Genomic DNA, 20964 nt, shown 5'->3' on the forward strand with positions numbered 1-20964 from the left:
AATGCAAACACAGATGCTATTTAATACAAAGGATTTGAATGCAGTCTCTGTTTTAACATAAAGTTGGTGCGTCTTAATTTGGTTTGGAACAGCTATGGAAAGAAAAGTCAAGATAAGAGGATATTGTTAGATTAGGAGCCAAGCTATGATTCCAAGAGGCACACAATCACATGGGAAAACTAAAAACTGGACCAGGTGACAGCCCTGATTTAAGGAAGTAAGGGTTACAATGCCTTTGGAGTGATGTGATGGGGCAGCCTGGGACAAGTGCCCCTTCAGAGGTGCTGCCACGGCTTTTCAAACACCATACTTATTCTCGAGTGCAGCCTGTATTCTGTTCCATGCAACTCCTCTTGGTATAAGCCTCTTTCCTCAGAAACGTGTCACCAGTACCGCTGCTGCTTGTGTAAGGTGCGCTAACATACGGTGTTACTTTCTTCTCTAGCTGTCCATTCACTAGGCTTGCAAAGAGTCCAGTTCTCCCTCGCATGCACGATACTTAGCTCCAACAACTAGCAGCTTGGAGCTACAGATCCGTGCTCTCGGAGTCGCCCCTGAAGCGAGAAGAATTGTGTGAGACCAAGGAGGTCCCTTTTTCTTCCATTCCCCTACTGTCCCTGACTCTGCTTCCTGCTCTCCGAGTCAGGCTCCTCACCCCTCGCTGCAGCTGCAGGGAGAAGGTCGCGGAGCGCGCGACACGAACACCCGCCGAGCACCATGGCGAGGAGAGCTCCTGTGCCCGTGTCCCCTCCCGCACCGCCTGCGGCTCTGGATCCTGCGACCGCAGCAAGGCGGGAGGGAAGCGCCGGCGGGAGAAGCGTGTCCCGCTGCCGATCCGCGCTCCTCGCCCAACTTTCCGCGCTTCTCGTCTGGCCCTTGCCCCGCGCAATGCCGCGGCAGGCGGCCCCGGCCCGGTCACGGCCCCGGCAGGCTGGCGGAGCCGCGCAGCGCCGCGACCCCAAATGAGCATTTGACGGAGATGGAGGAGGGCAAACCCGCCCGGAGCGCACGGGAGGGCGGGCTGCGCGCAGCCCCGGAGTGGGTGGCACAAAGGAGCGGCGACGGCGGTTAGGGACGAGCCTCCCGCCCCGCCGCTGCGGTGCATGCCGCAGCCGGAGGGGAGCTTTGCGAGGGGGTTTTGCGCAGCTCTGGGCGGTATAATTGATATGTTGAAGCAGCAGTAGGGATCAGTGCGTGCACACACACCACACACCTTACAAGTTTGACTAGCAATAACATTGCTGCACACTAGGAGGGGAGGAGAGTCAGCTCCCTACAATAGGGAACAAACTCTGCCACTGCACAAAAGCGGCGCGTTTCCTCCCTTGTGAAAACCGTCCCTTCGTAGAAAGAGGAGGGGGTGGACGGGTGGGGGGGAGAGAAGCAAAAGCAAGTTACCATGAGCAAGAACTTGTGCTACAACAATCCTCCACTCTTCCTCTTCCCCTCAGGCCTCTGGGAGCAGGGATATTCCTCCCCCTCCCCCCGCACAGTTGGCGCTAGCCCAGACTGTGGTCAGCCGCCTTTATTATTACTTCATTGAGACAGAGAAATCCTCTAAGACTTGCATTTTGGGTGGAGGGTAGGGGGTGGAGGGACGAGAAGGAGGAGGGAAAGAAGGCAACATTTGCTGCTCATCATTTTCACTGCACCGCTAAAGTAATTGCGCCCCCCTCTCTCCTCCCTGTCCCTCCTCAGCTTGGATTTTTCTCTTATATCTACAGCTCCAGCGGTATTAGACATACCTTCCCCCCCCCTTTTTTTTTTTTTTTTTTTTTTTTTTTTTTTTTTTTTTTTTTTGTAGCTCTGATATTCAACTCTCCTTCTTTCCCCCCCGCCCCTTCCTCCCGCCTCATCCCCCCCCATCATTCACGCATTGCATGTTTGCAGTTCGGTAAATTCCCCCCCACGCACACCCCTTTACCCCCATCCCCCCCAAACTCTCAATCTCAGCCCAGCAGCTCACATCAAAGCGCCCTTCCTCACTCACAGTGGCCGCCACTCACTAATGGGATTGCAGTGTGCCTGGCTCTGCTGCTGCAGCCGCCGGAGGGAGAGTCGTTGCTGCTGCACCTCTTCGCCGAGACTCGCCGGGTGCTGAGCCGCGGGGATGATCAGGATCTTCCCGGATTTCAGCGTGCAGGTGACGGCGGCGGCCGGCGGGGCGGCCGGGGGGGTGCCGGCGGCGCCGGGCATGGGGCGAGCCGGCGCCGCGGCCAACGGCAACCCGCAAAACGTCCAGGGCATCACCTCCTACCAACAACGGTGAGCACCGAGTGGGAGAGGGGTGTGCGGCTCTTCTTGAGGCTCCCTCACTTGCTTTTTCTTTGTGCTTTTGTGTTTCTTTGTTTCCCCCCCCCCCCCCTTTTTTTTTTTTTTTAATCTCTCTTTGCTGTTTGTTGGGGGGGAGCTTGGTTGGATGGGAGGGATTTTTCCTTTCCCCCCCTTTTTTTTTTTTCCTTTTAAAAAAATACAGCATCTTTTAAAATGCACTGAGAAGTAAACACAATCTCCTAGTTTTGTCTTGGATGAGATGGAAAGCAACAATAGGGGAAAAAAAAAGTAAAAAAAAAAAAAAAAAAAGTGAGACCCTGGCAGCTTAGCTTGGCTGCTGCAAAGTTTGGGATCCCGTCCGCTCATCCTTTCTAAAGAGGAATTTCTCAATGTCAATGCCTTGTGCAAATCCCAGTGTGTGGCAGCCAGGGGGATAATTGATCACGGTATGCTGATTGATAATTTGCTTTCACCCAAGAAAGAGAATAATTTTCACTTGGGGTTGCACACTTGCAATTCCACATTGTAGTTTAACAGTATTAGCATGTCACCTGTTACTACAGGGAAATATAGCACGAAACCCTAAGTATACTCAGCACTGTTATTTTTTTCATCTTAAATGCATTCTAATGCAAATGCAGGAAACTCACGGAGAGCGCCTTTAGGAAGCAAAGAGTAGAAAGTTGGCAGTAAGTCATACTGAAGTTTAAATACCCTTCCCATTCCCCCTAACAGTTCATCGATAATGTGGTGATACTAACATGAAGCTTAATTAGTTACCTGACATTTCTTTGTGTTTCTACGAGGCAAAATCTGAAGTTTGAATCTGTTAGTTTTCTCTGTCATAAGCTTATAGCCGAAACCGAATGCTTAAAAAAAAAAAAAAAAGTAGGTGACAATAGATAAGTGCAGGCTGAAATTGAAACAAAACATTATTGCTCCAAATGGCAATAAAAATGGCACCGTTCCAAGTATCTTACTTTCCAGAATTGCATTAAATACAGAGAAAAATGCATTATAATCTCAAATATCCAAGCTAAATATTTCTGTGATGTAAAAGGAAAAAAATTATAGTAAGTTTCAGTGTAATATTTCAAACTTAACTGGTTCAGGAGCCAAATTTTAGATATCAACCATTGCCTGCTTTGTTGTTCGGCAACTTTATGTTGCTTCCTATAGTTTTGGAAAACAAACGGTGGCTTTTCCATTTGATGCCCATGACAGAAAACGTTTGCTGGTAACTCTTGTAGGTTTTGTTAAATAAAAAAATAATAAGAGGCTGATACTCCTGAAATAATCCCTGATGCCTTAGCACTTTCTTAGCTGAGAAACATTTGAAACTAAGCATGAGTCTTGTTTTGCGCAAGCAAACACACTGATCTTTCCCATATATATATATATATATACATATATACACAGAGCTTGAATGTGACAGCTATAAAGAATGGATTAAAGTTTATTTACATGGTTTTTGTATGATTTTTGCCACTTATAAAAATATTTAAATTACAATGGAAACTGACGGACACTTTAACGAGGAAGTACAGGCATCATTCACAATAGTTTAGTCTGTGAAGTGGGGAAGTCAAGGGTCAGAAATGTCAGATTGGCTTTTAGACAAATGAAAGAGACCTCTGGAGACTTTAAGTTAAATAGAAATATGTAGACAAGGCAGCATGAAGTTTTTTAGTACTTTGCTTTTAATAGTTTGATTATGTCAGTCTGTAATCAAGTAAAAGTTATAAAAGCAATACTGCTCTGACAAACTACTAACACCTCTAATCCAAACAGTGCTTAGTAGATACCCAAGTGCTTGGACCAAGAGGAATCCAGACCGATCTGGATACCTCTCACACTAACCTAACAAGGGGGGAAACATTTTTGCACTTCTTCCAAGTTTTGAGTGTATATTATCGACCAAACAGCGTGCTTTATGTCAAACGTTTTTTATTCGTGCTTTCTGAAAAAGCTTAAAATACAGCAGATACCGACACCACCTTATGCTACTGCAAAAGCCGAGGTGACACCTGTTAACATTTTTGTTGTTGTTGTTGTCTTTTGGAGGCGAGGAGGCAGATGTACCGGCAGGGAACGGCATGTGGTACTTTCTAGACACCCCCCCCCTCTCCATTTCTTGACCTCCACTCACACCCCAGCCGCCTCCCACAGCCCGGTCGCGGGTCACCGCCTCAGTCAGGCCAGCCCCGGACAGCAGAGCTGCGGGACCCCAGGCCAGGCAGCCGCTATCCCGCCGCCGGCTCCGCACTTGTGTAACGGCAGCGCAGAAGCCGCACGTGCGCAGCATGGGTCGGCCGGCGGCTCCGTTTTCCCCCCGCCCCCGGCTGCACAGGAGGCCTGGGCCGCTGCGCGCAAAGTTAAGCCGGCCTGGTTGCCTCCTGCGGAAAAGAAACCCTCCGGCCCCCGGTGCGCGGACGATGCCCCGCAGCCAAACTTCCAGGTGCTTTGCTAACTTCTTCATCACTGGCTCTCCCCTGTGGCTCGTACGCACGCTCACCTCCTCCTCCTTCCCCCCTCAACCTCTGGAGTTGTCGCGGAAGCATTTCACGCGAATAAATATCCCCGACATTGGGGGCTTGCTCCTTTCCCCAAGGAAGCCCGCTGGTTTTTCCCTGGGAGCAGGATCAGGCTCAGGAAGCTGTACTTCCAAGGCAGCAGTAGCGCAGTCACAAAGTTACCCTGGAGATGGAAAGCCGCTAACGACGGAGTGATTGAGCTTTTAAAAGCTCTCAGCGCTCCGGTTTTCCCGATGTCTTGGAAGAAATAATTAAGGTAGCTGTTTCTTTTCCCGGATTTCATGGCTAGTTCAATATCTCCAATAAAACAGCGTGAAGTGCTACACCCTTTCCCAACAAAGCGGGTCATCACTCTCCGTTAACGTTTCCAGCATTACGCCCTTTATTCCTCTGGTACCTAGCGCGTACCTTCGGGACGTGCAGGCACGTTCTTAGAGGGTGCCGGGGTGGGTGCGCAGGGTCCCCCTGGTCCCCGCCGTCCCCACGCGCGGGCGCTAGGCACCGCCGCGCCCGGCCCTATGGGCCGCAGGGCGCTGACATCCGCCCGGCTGGCGGTCCCCCGCACTCCCGCCCGGGCCCGTCTTCCACCGTGGGAGCCCAAGGGGAACGCGCCGCTGTGGGCACCGGCCGCGCTTCTGCTCCCGCAGAGTTACGGAGAGAGTCGCTGCCTTCCTCAGCCCCTCTTTCCTGCGGGAGCCCAGACTCCAGAAGAGGAAAGTGTGCGAAACTGCAACTGAGTGGCGTTGTTGCGCCGGCAGCGGAGGCTGTGTCCCCTGCACGCAGAGCGGGAGCGGAGCTGGGGAAGCAGCTGGAAAATGCCCAGAAATACTTTCACAGCGGTCAAGCCCGGAGATCCCTGACTCCCCTCCTTCCCCCCGTCCCCGCCCCGCTAGCCCCATGGCCTGGCACCTCGCGTAGCCCGGCCCGCGGGCGCGTGGGTGTGAGTGTGTGTGAGTGTGCCAGAGAGTAGTGTGTGTGCGTGTGTGTGCGCGTGTGTGTGCCGCACCTGCCGGGCGATGCCAGCGGCCGGGCTGCCCGCCGGGGCTGCGCCGCGGCTCGCTCCCCCCGCCGCCGGCCGCCGCCGCTGCCTGCGCTGGGCATGTCTCTGGGGCCGGCGGGGCCCCGGCTCCCTCCGCTCCTCGGCTTATGGACGGCGGCAGCGGCAGCAGCAGCGCTAGCAATCAAGCGAGCGAGCGAGCGAGCGAGCAAGCAACCTGCACCAGGACTGCGCGGAGGAGTGGGAGTCCGCAATGCTTTGGCCTCAGTACTTTTCCTTAGCCTCGCGGGCTAACCAGGGCCATTGCTGCCGCCGCTGCTGCTGCTGCTAGACACACAACACACACCAACATCAGGAGGGGGAAAAGTAAGGGAGAGAAAAAAAAAAAAAAAATCCCAGGAAGATGGCGCCCACCAAGCCAAGCTTTCAGCAGGATCCTTCCAGGCGAGAACGGTAACACTTTCTCTTTATTGAACCTGCAGCAGCAGCAGCCGCAGCAGCGCCGGGCCGGGCCGCCGCCACCGCCGGGGGCCGGGGCTTGGCTGCCATGCCGGGGTGGGGGGACCTGCCGCCGGCACCCGCTGCTCGCACAGCCGGGCACCGGGAGTTCCTCCTAGTGCGTACCGCCAGCCGCACGCACACACGCACACACACACACACACACACACATACAGACACAACACAGAGGGCGAGCCGCGCAGCAGCAGCCCTGCTCCGGCAGCTGCACGGCCGCCGCTTGCCGGAGCCGGTGCTTGGCGGGGCGAGTTGGCGAGCCGGGCGTGTGTATATGTGTGCGTGGAGGCGGCAGCCCCCCCCGTGTCCCCCGGGTGGCCCCCGCCGCTCAGCGGCCCCGGGGGCGGCGGGGCGCCGCGCCAGGCCCGGCTTGCCGGGCGAAGGGGCCGGCCCCGCTGGTATGGTTCAAGTGCAGCTAGGCCGGAGGGGTGGGGTGGGGGGCGCACGGGACACACGTCGAGCTGCGCCTGCTGGGCTGCCCGGCCCAGTCCCCCCCGCTGCTGCCGGGCGGGTCGCGGGTACCGGCTCCCCCCCGAGGTGGGCAAAGAGGAGCCGGTGCTCGGCTGGGGGAGGCGGTGCGGAGGGGCCCGGGGAAGGAGGCGGAGGTGGGGGCTGTCGCGGTACCCCCAGTTTGCTACCCGACCCGCCGCCTACCCCCTATACGTTTACTGGGGGTGGGAGTGCTTGCTATTAATCTGCTCTGCTGGTGACACGAATTACCCGTAGCGGATTTGTTCTAGTAAAGTGAATCTTTCTAGAAGTGACTGGTAGGGAACAAGAGTACAAGTTCATGTGATGTTACTTTGTGATTCTTACAAAAAGTATTCAAGAGCTTCACTGGTACACTGCCATGATATGTATGCCCGGAAGGAGAGCAGTCAGAGGGTTTGGGGTGGGCTTTTTTCCTCCCACCTCCTTTGGCGTTACAAGTGAACTCGAGGGTGAGGGGTGAGGAAGGTTCCTGGTTAGTTGTAAAAAAATGGAAATTAACATTTAGACAGCTTTTAAAAGTAGCTGGATCATGTGTTGCTCGATTTATATTTCACAGCACAAGTGAGTCTGAAAAATATTTAAACAAAACTAACAAAACTAAAGGCAAGGGATTCAGGCTCATTTTAAATCTTAATTTCAAACTTAGTGGATTTTTTTCTTTTTTAAACGCAATCAGCATTTGTAATAGAACTTGAGAACCCCACAGTTTTTATCTATAGAGCTATGCCATTTTTCCTAAGGAAGCACTGCCCGGTATCAGAAAACCATACGTTTCGTAATCACCACTGAAGTGTTGGTGCAGCTGTGTTAGATGCATTAGTATTAACTGTTGCACTTTGACAAGGCTATATTGATATCTGGCAGAATTTGGAGATATGTGTAATGGGCAAACAGTGCATCCTCAGAAGTCAATGACTTCACTGAGAGATTTTCATCCTCAGTTATAAATATTTTTTTTTTTGAAATCTCTATTTTGGTGGCTGCAAAGACATTTCTATATTGTGTTAATAATACTTATAGCAGCAGGCTTTTCTCCTGCAGAGTTCTTTGTTGGAAAAACAGTAAGTCCTGTCCCCCCTCAACACACAATTCTGCTGTCTTCTTTCTGAGAATGGTACTATATTAGTGCTAAGTGCATTTGCCAGGATAGCTTCAGTAATCTCTCCAGCAGAAGCATATTTGTGTGCCATTTTGGGAATTTCTCTGAGATAGGAATCTCGAAGATAGAATTAATTTCTAGAGGAAACTTCATAGCCTGTGCATGAGTGCTTTCTTTATCACCTGTCTCCATTTGGCATTCGGAGAAGGTAAATCAAAGTGCGCGATTTGTTATTCTGCTCCACTTGAGAGCTGAACTAAATAACACTTGGTCTGAAATTCTGATTGAAGTTGTAGGAGGATATACTGTATTTAATTTAATGCCCTTTAATAGCATCTTCTTGTTCAGCTCTGATGCTGTCATTTTAAAGGTTGGATCAGAGTAGTTTTTCCCTGTAGGGAGTGGGAGGAGTAATCATTTCAGGGGAAAAAAAGTAGTCTAAATTCCTAGAACACTAATAGCCACGAACTTGGCCTAGTGTCCAAGCAGTTGTTTTTTGCCCCGAGGGTTCACGTTGCTATCGCTTTTTACAATGCTGTGAACAGCTTTGGTATAAATATTACATGTAAAAGTTGATGACGTTTTTTTGTAGCAGAAGTGTGGGCAATCGGTTTGATCTTTAAATAAAAGTTTTGGAGAAGATCAATCAGTGTTTCAATAAACAGGCACTCCCGTAGATTTTATTAAAAGTTATGTCATGTGCACCTGAAATCTTGCATGTAACTATTTAAGCTTTCTTTGTATACATCCTTTCAGCTGTGGGCACCAAGCTGTTTGAAATACAGGCACATTCAGTTCAGGGTTTTGCAGGTTCCTTACTGCTTCCATAAAGTAGTTCTCAGGAATAAGAATCCTGTAAGTGAACTTTGGGTGCATTCTTTGTTTAGTCTTCACTTCCGCAGTGTTTAGGTAGATTCTGCTACATTGTTTCCAAGCAAGAGTAATTACAAAACAGGTGTGGAGAGTAGTAGTCATTGATGTAACCAAGCACTAGAAGTGTTTTGAAACTTTTTTTTTTTGCCTGCTTAGATTTGTTACAGAATGTTTGAAAAGTTATACACTTATATTTGTTTGATTTTCTTTTAAACTACGAGTGTTAACAAATTTTACAGTTACAGTAGGAGTTTAGGGCTTTTCAATTGTGCAGATATGTAACTCAGAAAATTAAATAGACAGAAGTGTCATGCATATGATATGCCAACATTGATTTGTAAAGCGTATCACAATACCAAGTGCTATTGGTTTAAAGTGAAGGAGAAAAAAAAATAAAGCCTTTATTTTGGTGGTTTTTTCTAGAGCATGAGCTTAAACATAGCAGTGATAAATGATGATATGCATTGTCTAACACTTGCTTTTATATAAATAGCTCCAGAAGATTGCTTAAATGATAATCGAAAATATGAAATAGGGTGGCCTTCATATCACAAGGCCAAGGGTCTACAAATGGAAAAACTGAAATAATGAAATATTTCCAAGGCAACAGACTGTCAACAAGAACAGTAATGCATGGGCATATCATAGAGCTACCAGAGAGGATATTAGATCTTATAGCTCTAGAGCTAGGAGTTATAATGACCTTTATTAAATAGAGCCCTCCCACATTACAACAATCTTTCAGATTTCTGATTTATGGATTAGCAGTCATACTACTCTTCATAATTTGAAACATTCTCCAACCATATTTGATTTGCTGCATTTTTTCTCTACTGGAATCATACATTATTTAGAGCTTACATGAGCGTATTGATCAACAAAAGTTATATTACATATTTTCAGTAACTAATGGGATTCTGAATAACAAGGTTTTGACTGCAGCACTGTTTCTACATTTTTTGCAGCACAGTTGGTTTTTTCTTATACCTAGTTAGCCTGCTCTGTACCAATGTGACAGTGTTATAATGTAATGCTATTTTAGAAATAAGTTATAAATAATTAGTTTTGTTAACAGCACCCAGAACCATAGGTATTTTAAAGAGAATATCAGGCTATGTTGTCAACATCCATCCCTTTTTATTAGTGTCCCACTTGAATTTCGGAGTCTAATACACTGGCAGTTTCAAATCACATTTGTTTGAAACTTGGCACACGATTTGCCAGCCCAGATGGGAATTTTACTGCTAGAGCGATGTAAAACAGTTGTTGAAAAATGGCATTTTAAGCATTAGTTTGATCAGCATCCTTCCTAAAAAGTACAATGTTTAAATAAATGTTTATTTCAGAAGATGATCTTTATAATGCCCTATTTAATGGAAAATGTATTTTAACATATGAATTTTGAATAACTGATACTGACCATGAAAACTTAACTGTTAGCCATTTTATTAACCCATTGAGGTCAGGATGATGAAGATATTTTACAAATGTGGCAGATTTTCATTTGATAAATAATTAAGTAATTGTTTGAGTGTTTTGTTTGTTTGTTTGTTTTTTGTAATTTAATGTTATGAGACCATTTCCTGAAGTCTCATCTTCTATGAATAAACTTTACATTGAGTCAGTCCATCAGACTCATTTTTATATGATTGTCACCTAGTAGCTTTTGGAGGTGTTAAAAGTGCCTCACATGAGATGAGATTTAAGTATTAGTCATGTTTCAAAATAAATCAAGTAAACTTCTGCAGGATGTCAACCTAGAAATTTGTTTTTATATTTTAAACATAGGATGCTTGTAAGGTACCTAGCTGAGGTTGCTTTTCCACTCTGGTCATTTCTTTGGTTGGTTGGTTTGTTTGTTTATGCTTAATGTTTGGGCTTTTTTTTTTTTTTCTTTTTTTTCTTCCCTTCCTTCCAAGAATCTGCCAAGGATTTATAGCCAAGAGAGGAAATGTTTTGAAAATTCACTTCATAATAATTGCATTCTTTGAGAGGGGGCAATTTCTTTCTCTGTAATGTTTATATGACTACTGCATGTTACCTTTAACATGCAAAGTCCCTGCAGCGTGAATGAGGTGTGTGTGGTGTTTTGTTTAATAGGACTTTGCATAATAAGGATAATTTATAATAATACTGCATTTTGTGTACAAGAAGATGTTCCATAGTAAGAGTATGATTGCTGCCATGTCTTACATGACTAGAGCATTGTTCTGTGACTGGCTCGAGCAGTAGTTCTGCAATACACGAAGTCCTAGTCAGATGAATGGGGCCGTTGTGCCATTGATTTGAACAGGACCTTGGGTAGTAAAAGTACTCGTTAATTTTGCATGCTATAGTAGTGTGTTACACAGGACAGAGAAGGTATGGTAAGGGTAGGGTAGTATTTGGGTCTGTAACTTAACAGAACTGGACCAACCCTGTCTTTGGGAGAATATTGAGTTGAAGCTGTACCTTAATCTTTTAAAAAGTCCCAAGTGAAATTATGCAAACAGTTAAAGTATACTACAGAGAATCATAAGCAAAGATAAAAGCCATGTAATTCAGTAGATGTGCTTTTTTTTTTTTTCTTGGTGAAATCACAATGATACTCTACTTGGAGGAGGAGTGAATGTTGCATCTCTGTGTTGTTATAAAATGTGGAAGTCTTGAGATTCACAAGTAAAAATGAGCTGTTCCTAAAAGAGATTCTCATCTCAGCCTGCTGCAGCTAGATACCGAGAGTTATGCCTGCTCTTACCCAGCACTCTGCATGCAGGCAAGAGTCAGGCACATTAAAGGACAAGTAAGCAAGAATTTGAAACGGATTAGTGGAAGCAGTTTTGAACATTTGTTACAGGGTATTTTCCCAGCCTTTCTTATGTGTTGCATTTTGGAGTTCCACTCTACAGTTGTATCTTGTCATTTGACTCTTTTGGGGAACTTCTTACTGATGTCATCCAGTATCTGAAGAAGACTTTGATATTAATACAAATTTGGTGTATGTGTTTCTTAATATAGCTCTGTATGCTTTGTGTAAACACCGTTCTCCATGTTTTACTGATGAGATAGTCATGCACAAAAGATTTTTGAAAGCTAGCAGAAGTGGCAGAAGATGTCAATGTTAGCACTAGGAATAAAATTCCAGTCCCCGTTTTGACTGTGTATTCAAAGATTACACTGCCTTCGTTAGAGGGATTTAAATTCCTTTACAGGCAAAACCTCTACTGAAATAAAGTGCTTTCAGTGAATGGCTTGATTGCAATTTAAAATTAGCTGTTAGCTTGATATATAATAGAAGTTCAGCACTTACGTTAAATAATTTAAGTGGAAAAGTACTGTTCCATTACCTGCAGGCATGTTGGGTTTACATATGTATATAGTGAACTTACAGGCTATAGTCTGAATAATATGTATGTATGTAATCTACAGTAATGTCCCTGGGGCTTGGATTTTCTGAAGAGCCTATTGGATTTAGGCATCTAGCACACAGTGCATTTTGGTGAAATATGGGCACCTAAATCCTATAAGCCCCTTTTAAAATACTTGCTTGGGAATTTTGACTGAAACAGGAATTTAAAATACACTTAATTACACATGACATTCTTTTAAACTCAATTTTATTGAGTAATGTGCAGTCTTTGAACAGTCATTTTGGAGTAAATCCGAAAAGGTTACATTTTTTTTCTGAAATTTAGGCACAGAACGGATACATTTATATTAAAATAGGGGTGGGATTTTATTTTTCCTCTTGTTTATGAGTCATGTTTGAAAGTCACCTGCAAATTCACATTTACAATCAGTTCACTCACAGCCTAGGCTGATGTGAGTTAGGTAGCTCCTGCCACAGCTGTAATTCATTTAGCAAAAGTATAACATACAAAGTTTTTTTTAAAAAATGCTTCTTAGAAAGCTGGTTTTTTGCTTAGAGATGATGGGAGGCAGAATTTGTTACTTTCTGGGGAAAAAAATGTAAGTGGGCAGTCTTCACAGGTCAAGGTTGAGGTCAATAGAAAGAACTGAGTGACTGACTCTGTACATTTCTGGCAGCAGGATTAAAAAGAAAAAAAAAGTCTTAAAAAAAGAGAATAGCTGCCAGTAGTACTTACCCTTCAGCCTTCACAGCTGCAAAAGAAAAGTAGCTGATTTTATTTGCCTGACTGTAGTTAGATGTAGGATTGGCATGTTTGCTTCACCTTTGCATAAATTACTAAGAGTATGGACATGAGGTGCTAAAAAAACCTTCACTGTAAAAAAAACCTAAACCAAGCCTGTTTTCTCTTGGTAAGTAACAAACAGAAGATGAACATAAAAAGAGAAACAAATGCTTTGGGTTAATTTATTTATTCATTCTCTCTGAGTTGCTGTTCAGCCTTACAAGAAAACTTACATTTCTTGTGGAAAATCAAAAGTACAGTAATTTTTTTTTCAACAACTGAACAAGCTAGATAAATGGTACTCAAGGAGCAGTGTTTGAAGTATCCAAGTAGTTTACTAAAGTATCTTAATTAATTGGATATTCACTTTAATAGTGATGTTTCCTGTTTGTAGGCAGTACTCTCTAACAAGAACATGTATTTGATACAATAAATGATATATATGAGTTCACAAGGCCCATTTTTATTCAAGATCTATTTTTGCTAAACAACTGTTTGGGATTAACAAACAACAAGAAATAAATGAAGCTGACAGAACACACAGACTTCAGATGAGAAGCATGACAGAAGGATACAGCAAATTCCAGATCTTTCAAATATCTGTGCTGTTCCTTTTATCAGTCACTCTGCTTACACCCAGATCTCAAAAGTAAGAGGTGCCATCTTTCCTTTTATTCCTTTGTTAACAGGAAAATAAATGCTTTTGTGCAGAATTGAGGTTTGAAAACTCTTATTGAGTGTTTTTTCAGGGCAGTTTTCCAAATTTTGTGTGTGTATTACTTCTCAGGAACAGAATAGGGGACTGCAGAATGTAGCAAACACAGCAAATCTCATCTTCTTCCCCCCCCCAAATTACTCACCATACTGATCATACATCTTTTAGGAACATACAGTATTTACATTTTGGATTTAGAAATCTTTTTTGGAATTATGATTTTTTAAAAAATATTATTATTATTTTGTTTCTTAAGGTTTTATGATACTACTGGTAAAAAAAAAAAACACTATTTATATCCTACTCTTTTTTTTCCTTCTTGTTGTAGTTATAGTATATTACAATACTACTTCAGTTCAAATAGGAACAAAACTCAAAATGATTAAGGGAAAAAGTGTCTTCTAGCAGACAGAGAATGAGAGAATGACCTGAAAAGCAAAATTAGAATTACTCTGTATTTATTCTGCTTGTTACTAATTGTAACTTTAAAAATACTCCACTGACTTGTATACTGCAAAGTATTAGCAAATATTATGAGTTAGGTAGACACAGTATTTGTATTTGCTTGACAAGAAATAATACTAGTTGATTGTCTTCAGCAAGCTATAAATGTCTTGCTTTAGATAAAGTTAAATGTAAATACATGCATTGGAATGGTGATTTTTTTTTCTCTCTTTAATGCTGTGAGGGAAAAGTAGGCTCATCCTTTTTTTTGCACATTTTTATTGTTCTGTGTAAATGTAATTTGTTAATCCTGTGAAATTTGTCATAGATAAATTTGCTTGGATTATCTTGTCACCACCGTATCTGCATTCTTTTGTTCATTGCTTATTCATAATTTAACAGTCTGGCAGTGAGCCTTTTTGGGATGCTCACAAAAGATATATGACCTCTACCAGCTGCTACTATAACCTGCAGAATGCACAGCAAGACATTAGAAACGTGAGGATTCCTCTACTGATTAAAGTGCTCTTCATTTAAACAGTCTGTTCATAAGAATCTCGGGAATCTTTGTGGATAGCAGTTTTGATTTTTCTTTTCTCACAAAATTAGTTCTAACTTTTTTTTTTTTTCTTCTCCCACCCCCTAAATGTGGGAGAACTAACCTTGAATATTAAGATGATGGTTCTTTGCTTTCAGATGGACCAATGAAAATTAAATCCTTCCTTATGTATGCATATGTATACAGAAATGTGCATGTGCGTGTATGCATTTGCATTTATCTCTACCTATGCACATGTATGTATACATACCTCCTGTCATTTTACAGTAGGAGAATTTAGTAGACACATGTGTTAATTCAAAACTAAGTCTTCTATTAGAGTATTTTACAGCAGGTATCATTATCCAGTACTAATTTGCAGAAGAGTTTTCTGATTTAACCCCACTTTAGCCTCAGTGTCTTACAGATTGTATTGTGTAAATACTCTATATTCTACAGTACGAGAAAGACATTAAATAGAATGTTACTTGAAGTGTAACAACATTTTAGATTTTCATTATTCTCCTGACTCAGTTTAGCATATAAATTTTTTTCCCTTTTTATTTTTTTTTTCATCTTATCTGCAGATCAGCCTGTGAGTAATGGCTAGTTTTTACCTCCCCTTTGTGCTGGCACATGATTATAGTTCAAAATAATTCATTGCTAATCCATGCAGTATTGGTTCATCTCCATCACTCTGTTTTGTGATTAGAGCCTCAGGCCTGTAAGAACATCCTTCTGCACAGTTTTCTATCCTGATTTTCTTTGATTGCAACCCATATTTTAAATAGTTCTGTCATTACTGTTCACCTACCAGTCCTTTTGCATTTTTCAAAATGTGTCAATTAGAAGAAATTAATATTTTGGTGGAGTTATTTTGCAAGGGTTTGTGGAAAATACTTGCTTGCCACTGCACTGAGTCTCTGGCAGTAGTGTATATAGATCTTAGTTCACCTCAGCCAGTGATGGAAATCTGACTTGAGTTTCTCATTTTTAACTTAGCAGTCTGAATTTCCAGTGTACTTATTTACATTAGGTGCCTCAAGAAGTCCAGGATCTTTAAAAGAAACAGTGTGTCTTTTGGAAACAGACTATAGTAGAATAGTAATTACAGTCTTGTCATTTTTAACACAACATTTCAAACAGTGCTGGTGCAAAATAAAGCTGACTGGAAGAACTTAAAAAACACATAGGGCCTGATCCTACTGTGATCACTCTGGCTGAAGTCACAGCTTATTGGGTCAGATATGAACTGATAAAATGTTAGACCTGGGCTTCTATGACATAATGGTATCACACCCTGATCAGATTTAAATTTAGTATTTCCAGATTATGAAGTAAATCCATCATTTTACTTCATACCAAATAATGCTAGTTTTATGAGAAGGTCATCTAAAAGATTTTTTTCAAGACTTTGTTTCAGTATTGAGTACTCCTGTGTTCCTTTTAATAATTACTTTCATCTCATTGTAGCCGTGTGTTTGAAAGTGTAGGTCAATAAGGATGATCGCATTCAGAATTTCATGATCTGTGTAGTGGAACAAATTGAAAGCAAAGCCTGTATCAATCACTGTGAAGGGAGGGTTAATTGTTACTGCTTCTCAAGCCTCTGGACAGATAAACCAGTAATGAAATACTTATTGCTCTGATATGTGAATGGTTAAGGATGAAACAATGAAAACAGAAGCAGTCTTCAAAGATAACCAAAAAAAAAAAAAAAGAAAAAAAAAGAAAGGCAAAGAAAAAAGAATAACCTGGACTAAAGTAAGATACTGTATATGATGTGTATTAACATTTTAAAAGTTGGTGGGATTTATTTTTAAGGTAATGCAGCCTTCTAGCAATGATGTAAGACAGCAGAATGTATAAGGCTTCTAAAACGGATATAAAACACAAATTTAAAATCCTTTATTGTGCAAACAATTTAAAATGGTTTACGTGAAGTCTAGACCTTAGGTAAAAGTAAACATTTCTAGCTTTAAGTGTTTTCTTTTCTCCTCTTTGTTTTTCATGTGTGGTACCGTTAAATGCCTCTCCCCCCCACCCTTTTCTTTAAAAGCACAGCTGTATTTACTAAACCGAGTATGTTTTGTTTTCTTGTGAAGTCGTTCTAAAGCATTTTGTCTACAGCCAACCAGAACTCTGCCGGAGTGTTTAAAGATAGAAGCAGCAAAATAAAAATGAGTGCAAAAACAAATTATGATATTACAGTAAACATTTAACTATTGCTAGAATGTGAACTTAACATTTTAAACATCTGTTAGTTACTTATATGTTGAAATATATGCAAAAATATTTAGCCAAATTGAAGTCTTAGGCCCATGACAATCATCTCAACACAGTGGGTAGTTCTGAAAATTAATGAGAATGATAATACTGTAAAGACTGTTCCAGAGTTTGCCCAAATTCATTATCTAAGACTCTTGTTAAGAACATCTCAAAGAATTTTAACCAGGAAAATATATTAATGGTTGAAAGGCATTTTTCAAAACGGTGATTTATAAAAGTATAATGGAATTATATATGCAAGAGCTATAGTTAGAAACACAAATAACACAGGAGCAACACATTATAAAAGAACATTCTCCAATAGCTAGGGTTTATGGCTTTGATTTTGTCCATAGATGTCAAGCTTTCCTTTGTTTTGGGATGGAGGAAAAGAAAAACTGAAGGCAACTTACACAAAATATATTTTTGACTACTTGTTAGTTACTTAATGAGGCCTATAGTTGCTTAAAAGCTAAGTAAAGTAATGAATAATTTTTAAACTGGTGTAAATGTCTTTTAGACAATTGAAAAGCACTTTCAGGAGGAAGGGTGATGAGACACATCTTTAGATTTCTCTTCAGAATGCTAAGAATTTCCTGTTGCCTGTTTCCTGATGGGATTGACGCAGCTGTGTATCATATGGAATGAAAGATGAACCGAGTGCCTGACTTTGTTTTGTGCATGTTCTTTATTTAAGAAAATATATATCTTGATTTTTTTTTAAACAGATTGTTGATGTGAATACTATACACAAAATTGTTGAAGGGGAACTAATTATAATTATGTAATTTTCTAAAAGACAGAAGTTATAATAAAGTATGTTAGTTAAGAATGTCTCTTTTTTTTTCTCCTCTTTTTTTTTTCTTCCTTTTTTTTCCTTGATGCATTGAAAAAGAAAGCAAAATGGTTGGAAGATGACTGTGTCATTTCCATTTGTATTTTCAAAAGTCATTGGTATGAAGAAGTGTGTGTGAGTATGTGTAAGTGCATGTGTAATCACTGGAAAACAAATCAGTGCATAGAGTTTCTTAGCCATTTTGACTGCTGTGCAATCTGTGGCACATTTACAAAACAGTTTAATGGGAGGTGTGACTGCAAGCTAGAGGGGAATGGGAAGATCCAAAATCATCTGTAAACAGTAGTAGACTGCCCCACTTTGTGGAGAAACTCTTCGAAAGAAATTCAGGGTAAGAAACTGTATTAATTACATATGTAGTAACTTCCTTCCAGGATGAGAAAAAGCTTAGCAGACAGCAGCTAACTTGGTTAACTGACTTGGGAATAGGTAAGGAAAAGGAGGTGTAGATCTGTGGTGATGGGGTCACCCTTCTGCTTGTATCCCAATCCCTGGCAGAGACAGGAGCTGTGTGTCATGAAGTTTTGTGATATTCCAGTTGGAATTCATACTTCCTCAGTTAGTATTAAATGCTCAGGGGGCTGTATAAGGCAAATCTAGTTGCTATGCATTGGGCATTGCAATTAAATGAGTAAACAGCTTCTTAGCATTATACTAAAGCTCTATGCTACTAAAGCAGAAGCAAGCACTAAGGCAGGCTGCATTGCAGTGATGGGCAGCAGTGCTAAGGGCACGTTGAAAAGGCAGAGCAGAGGTATATGTGCCTAAGGCTGATCCCATTGGGTTGCTTCTGAGACTGTCTATTCATGCAAGAGACAGACTTCTAAATTATTATGTGAATTGCACTTTAAATCTTAAGCCTTGATCCTCTCAACCTGCCAGTCAGCTGTAAAAACAGTTGAGCATTTCCCTATTCTTTTTGCCCTGTGACTTCTTTGCAAATGTCTTCTTTCTGCTGTCTTTGGATACTTAGAGCACTTCTTCAGTGCATGCTTTGAAGGATCTTTCTCATTTACCATCCAGTTTTGTGTGGGAGTTCTGCAATGTGCTGTCTCTCAGCTGCCCCCTTTTTTCCCTTATTCTGCTCTTCATCTTTGCATAATCTTATGTGGAAATGCAATTTAAGTATCATCTCTTTGCAGATGATTCATAGGCTCAAGGTATTTCTATCTCAATGAAAATGTAGTCTTGCTTCTCTGTCATCTCCTCCTTTGTTGCATAGCTTAGACTCCCTTAGTCAAAACAGATCTCCTAGAGTTCTTTCCAAGACCTACATCTGCTAACACTGCCATGTTGCCTACTAAGACAGGTCTGTAATTTGGCAGTCTCACTGATACAGACCTCTCCCTCACAGCTTAGCAATTAAAAAGGCAAATAGAGTATTTGTTATTAGTAGCAAAAAAATGAGAAAACCAAATAGAAAACATGAACATTGTTGTAATTATGCCAAACCATAAATCCCCAGAGTGTGCAATTTATGTATTGTGTGTACTATTATAGTTTTAGATAAGGGCATGAAGGCTGATGAGATATATGAGAGTTTTGTCAGTAGAAAAGTTAAATATTAAATCAAATACTTCATCTTGGAAAAGAGATGACTGAGGGAAATTGGCTATAACATCATGCAAGGCCTTCAGAATGCAATCAGGGAACAATTATTCATTAGCTTTAATATTATGAGAGCAAGGAAACATCCTGTATAATTCTCAGGAAAGAGTTTTAAAATATTTAACAGATTGTTTTGTTTTGTTGTTTTCAGGTGTCTTTGTGTGCTCCCTCTCTTTCCCAGAACATAACATGCAATTGAATGGTAGAATTCCTTGCCAAAGGATGATTTAGAGACCAGAATATGAACAGGTTCAAAAATGGATCAAGTGTTACTCCATTATATGTCTGAGGAGCTATTCAGTGTGATGGTGATGATGCAACTCAACTTCAGGCAGTTTTTACCCAGCTGACTGCTAGATGATGACATGGGATATTATGGAGGGGAACTTTCTGTGCCTTTTTTTGTTTGTTTTTGTTTTTTAAATTCTGTGTTTTCTTTTTACTGACCTAGTCTTAACTGCTTTGTTTTGTTCTTAAGTTATTTGCATTCAGACTACATCTAAGTCTTGCAGGCTTTTTCTTTCTAACATCCTTGCTTTATGTTTTCCTGCCTAATATTCAGTTAAATGCTCATCCTCACTACCATTGAGGATTATTCTTTTTCCAGTCATATCTGTCTGGAATCCTATTACAGAGATCATTTTCAGAGTGACAGACTGTCACTCTGACCATGTCTTTTTATGTCCCCACTGGCTTCCCTTCTCTGGTGCATGAAACACTAGTAACTTGCCCTAAGTTTCAAGCCCTTCTTCATCCAGCTGTATCTTACCATTTCTTATTGTCAGTTTTTCTTCAAGCGGGCCCTGTTGCTCATTTGCAAACATGCATTTGTTTCATGCCTTGTGCTTGGACTAGTACTTCTGTGTAACCTCACCTTTTGAGTTCATCTCTCTTCCCAAGATGTCCCTTGCCTGAAATGCCAACAAAACCTTGAAGTCATTAGGCTGCTTCTAAGAAGATACCACTTCCTGTCATGCTAGCTGCTGTTGACTTACTGCTTCTAAATACTTTCCTATCTCTTGTATAATACTTAAACTGTAAGATTTTGCAGGCTGGGGACATGTTTTTTGTCCTTTGTCACTTGGTTACCTAGTGGATGTGTTAGCGCTACAGTTGCTGCAGCTAATCTGAATATTTTTGTCAATTAAGAAAAAATAAATCATGTGTTACCAGTCTTTACTTTTCTATGTGCTTGATTGATCTGGGATGCTGATTGCCTGTAAGAGGAAGTCATGTCTTTGAAGTGTGTTGGGGTGTGAAAAGCTTTTATGAAATTCAGAGGACATAGGGCAAATTAATGTCTGGGAAATCCACGGAATGTTACTCAAAACATATCTATCTGAGGAAGTGCCTGCATTGTTCTGAATTTATTCCTTGCAACTACTGGTGGAGATTGCTGGAGATGGGATACAGGAAACCTTGGTCTGACTCAGCACATGTGTTCTTACATTGTGGTGTAGAATGTTTTTGGAGGCTCTAGCTTCCAACAGAAGCTGTTAGAGAAAATGGCCTCAGCTATGAAGTTTTGGCCAGCATTATTTTCAGCACATTTCATGAATGGATATGAGATGTGTCACAGCTTAAATACATTGCTCCATAATGTGTTTCTGTCTTATGTTG

At 41.9% G+C, this 20964-nt stretch overlaps 1 protein-coding gene across 5 annotated transcripts in view; it reads left to right on the top strand.

The window, feature by feature from the left end:
* The first annotated feature begins 6208 nt into the window (after nucleotides 1–6208).
* Nucleotides 6209–20964, top strand: part of NPAS3 (neuronal PAS domain protein 3) — a 644607-nt gene continuing 629851 nt past the window's right edge. For all 5 annotated transcript variants that reach the window (XM_054400275.1, XM_054400276.1, XM_054400277.1 and 2 more), the window contains exon 1: nucleotides 6209–6258. In XM_054400275.1, coding sequence (XP_054256250.1) covers nucleotides 6209–6258 — 50 coding nt within the window. The remainder of the gene's footprint in view (nucleotides 6259–20964) is intronic.

Source organism: Indicator indicator, chromosome 4, assembly GCF_027791375.1.
Source record: "Indicator indicator isolate 239-I01 chromosome 4, UM_Iind_1.1, whole genome shotgun sequence".
Classification (NCBI taxonomy): Eukaryota; Metazoa; Chordata; class Aves; order Piciformes; family Indicatoridae; genus Indicator; species Indicator indicator.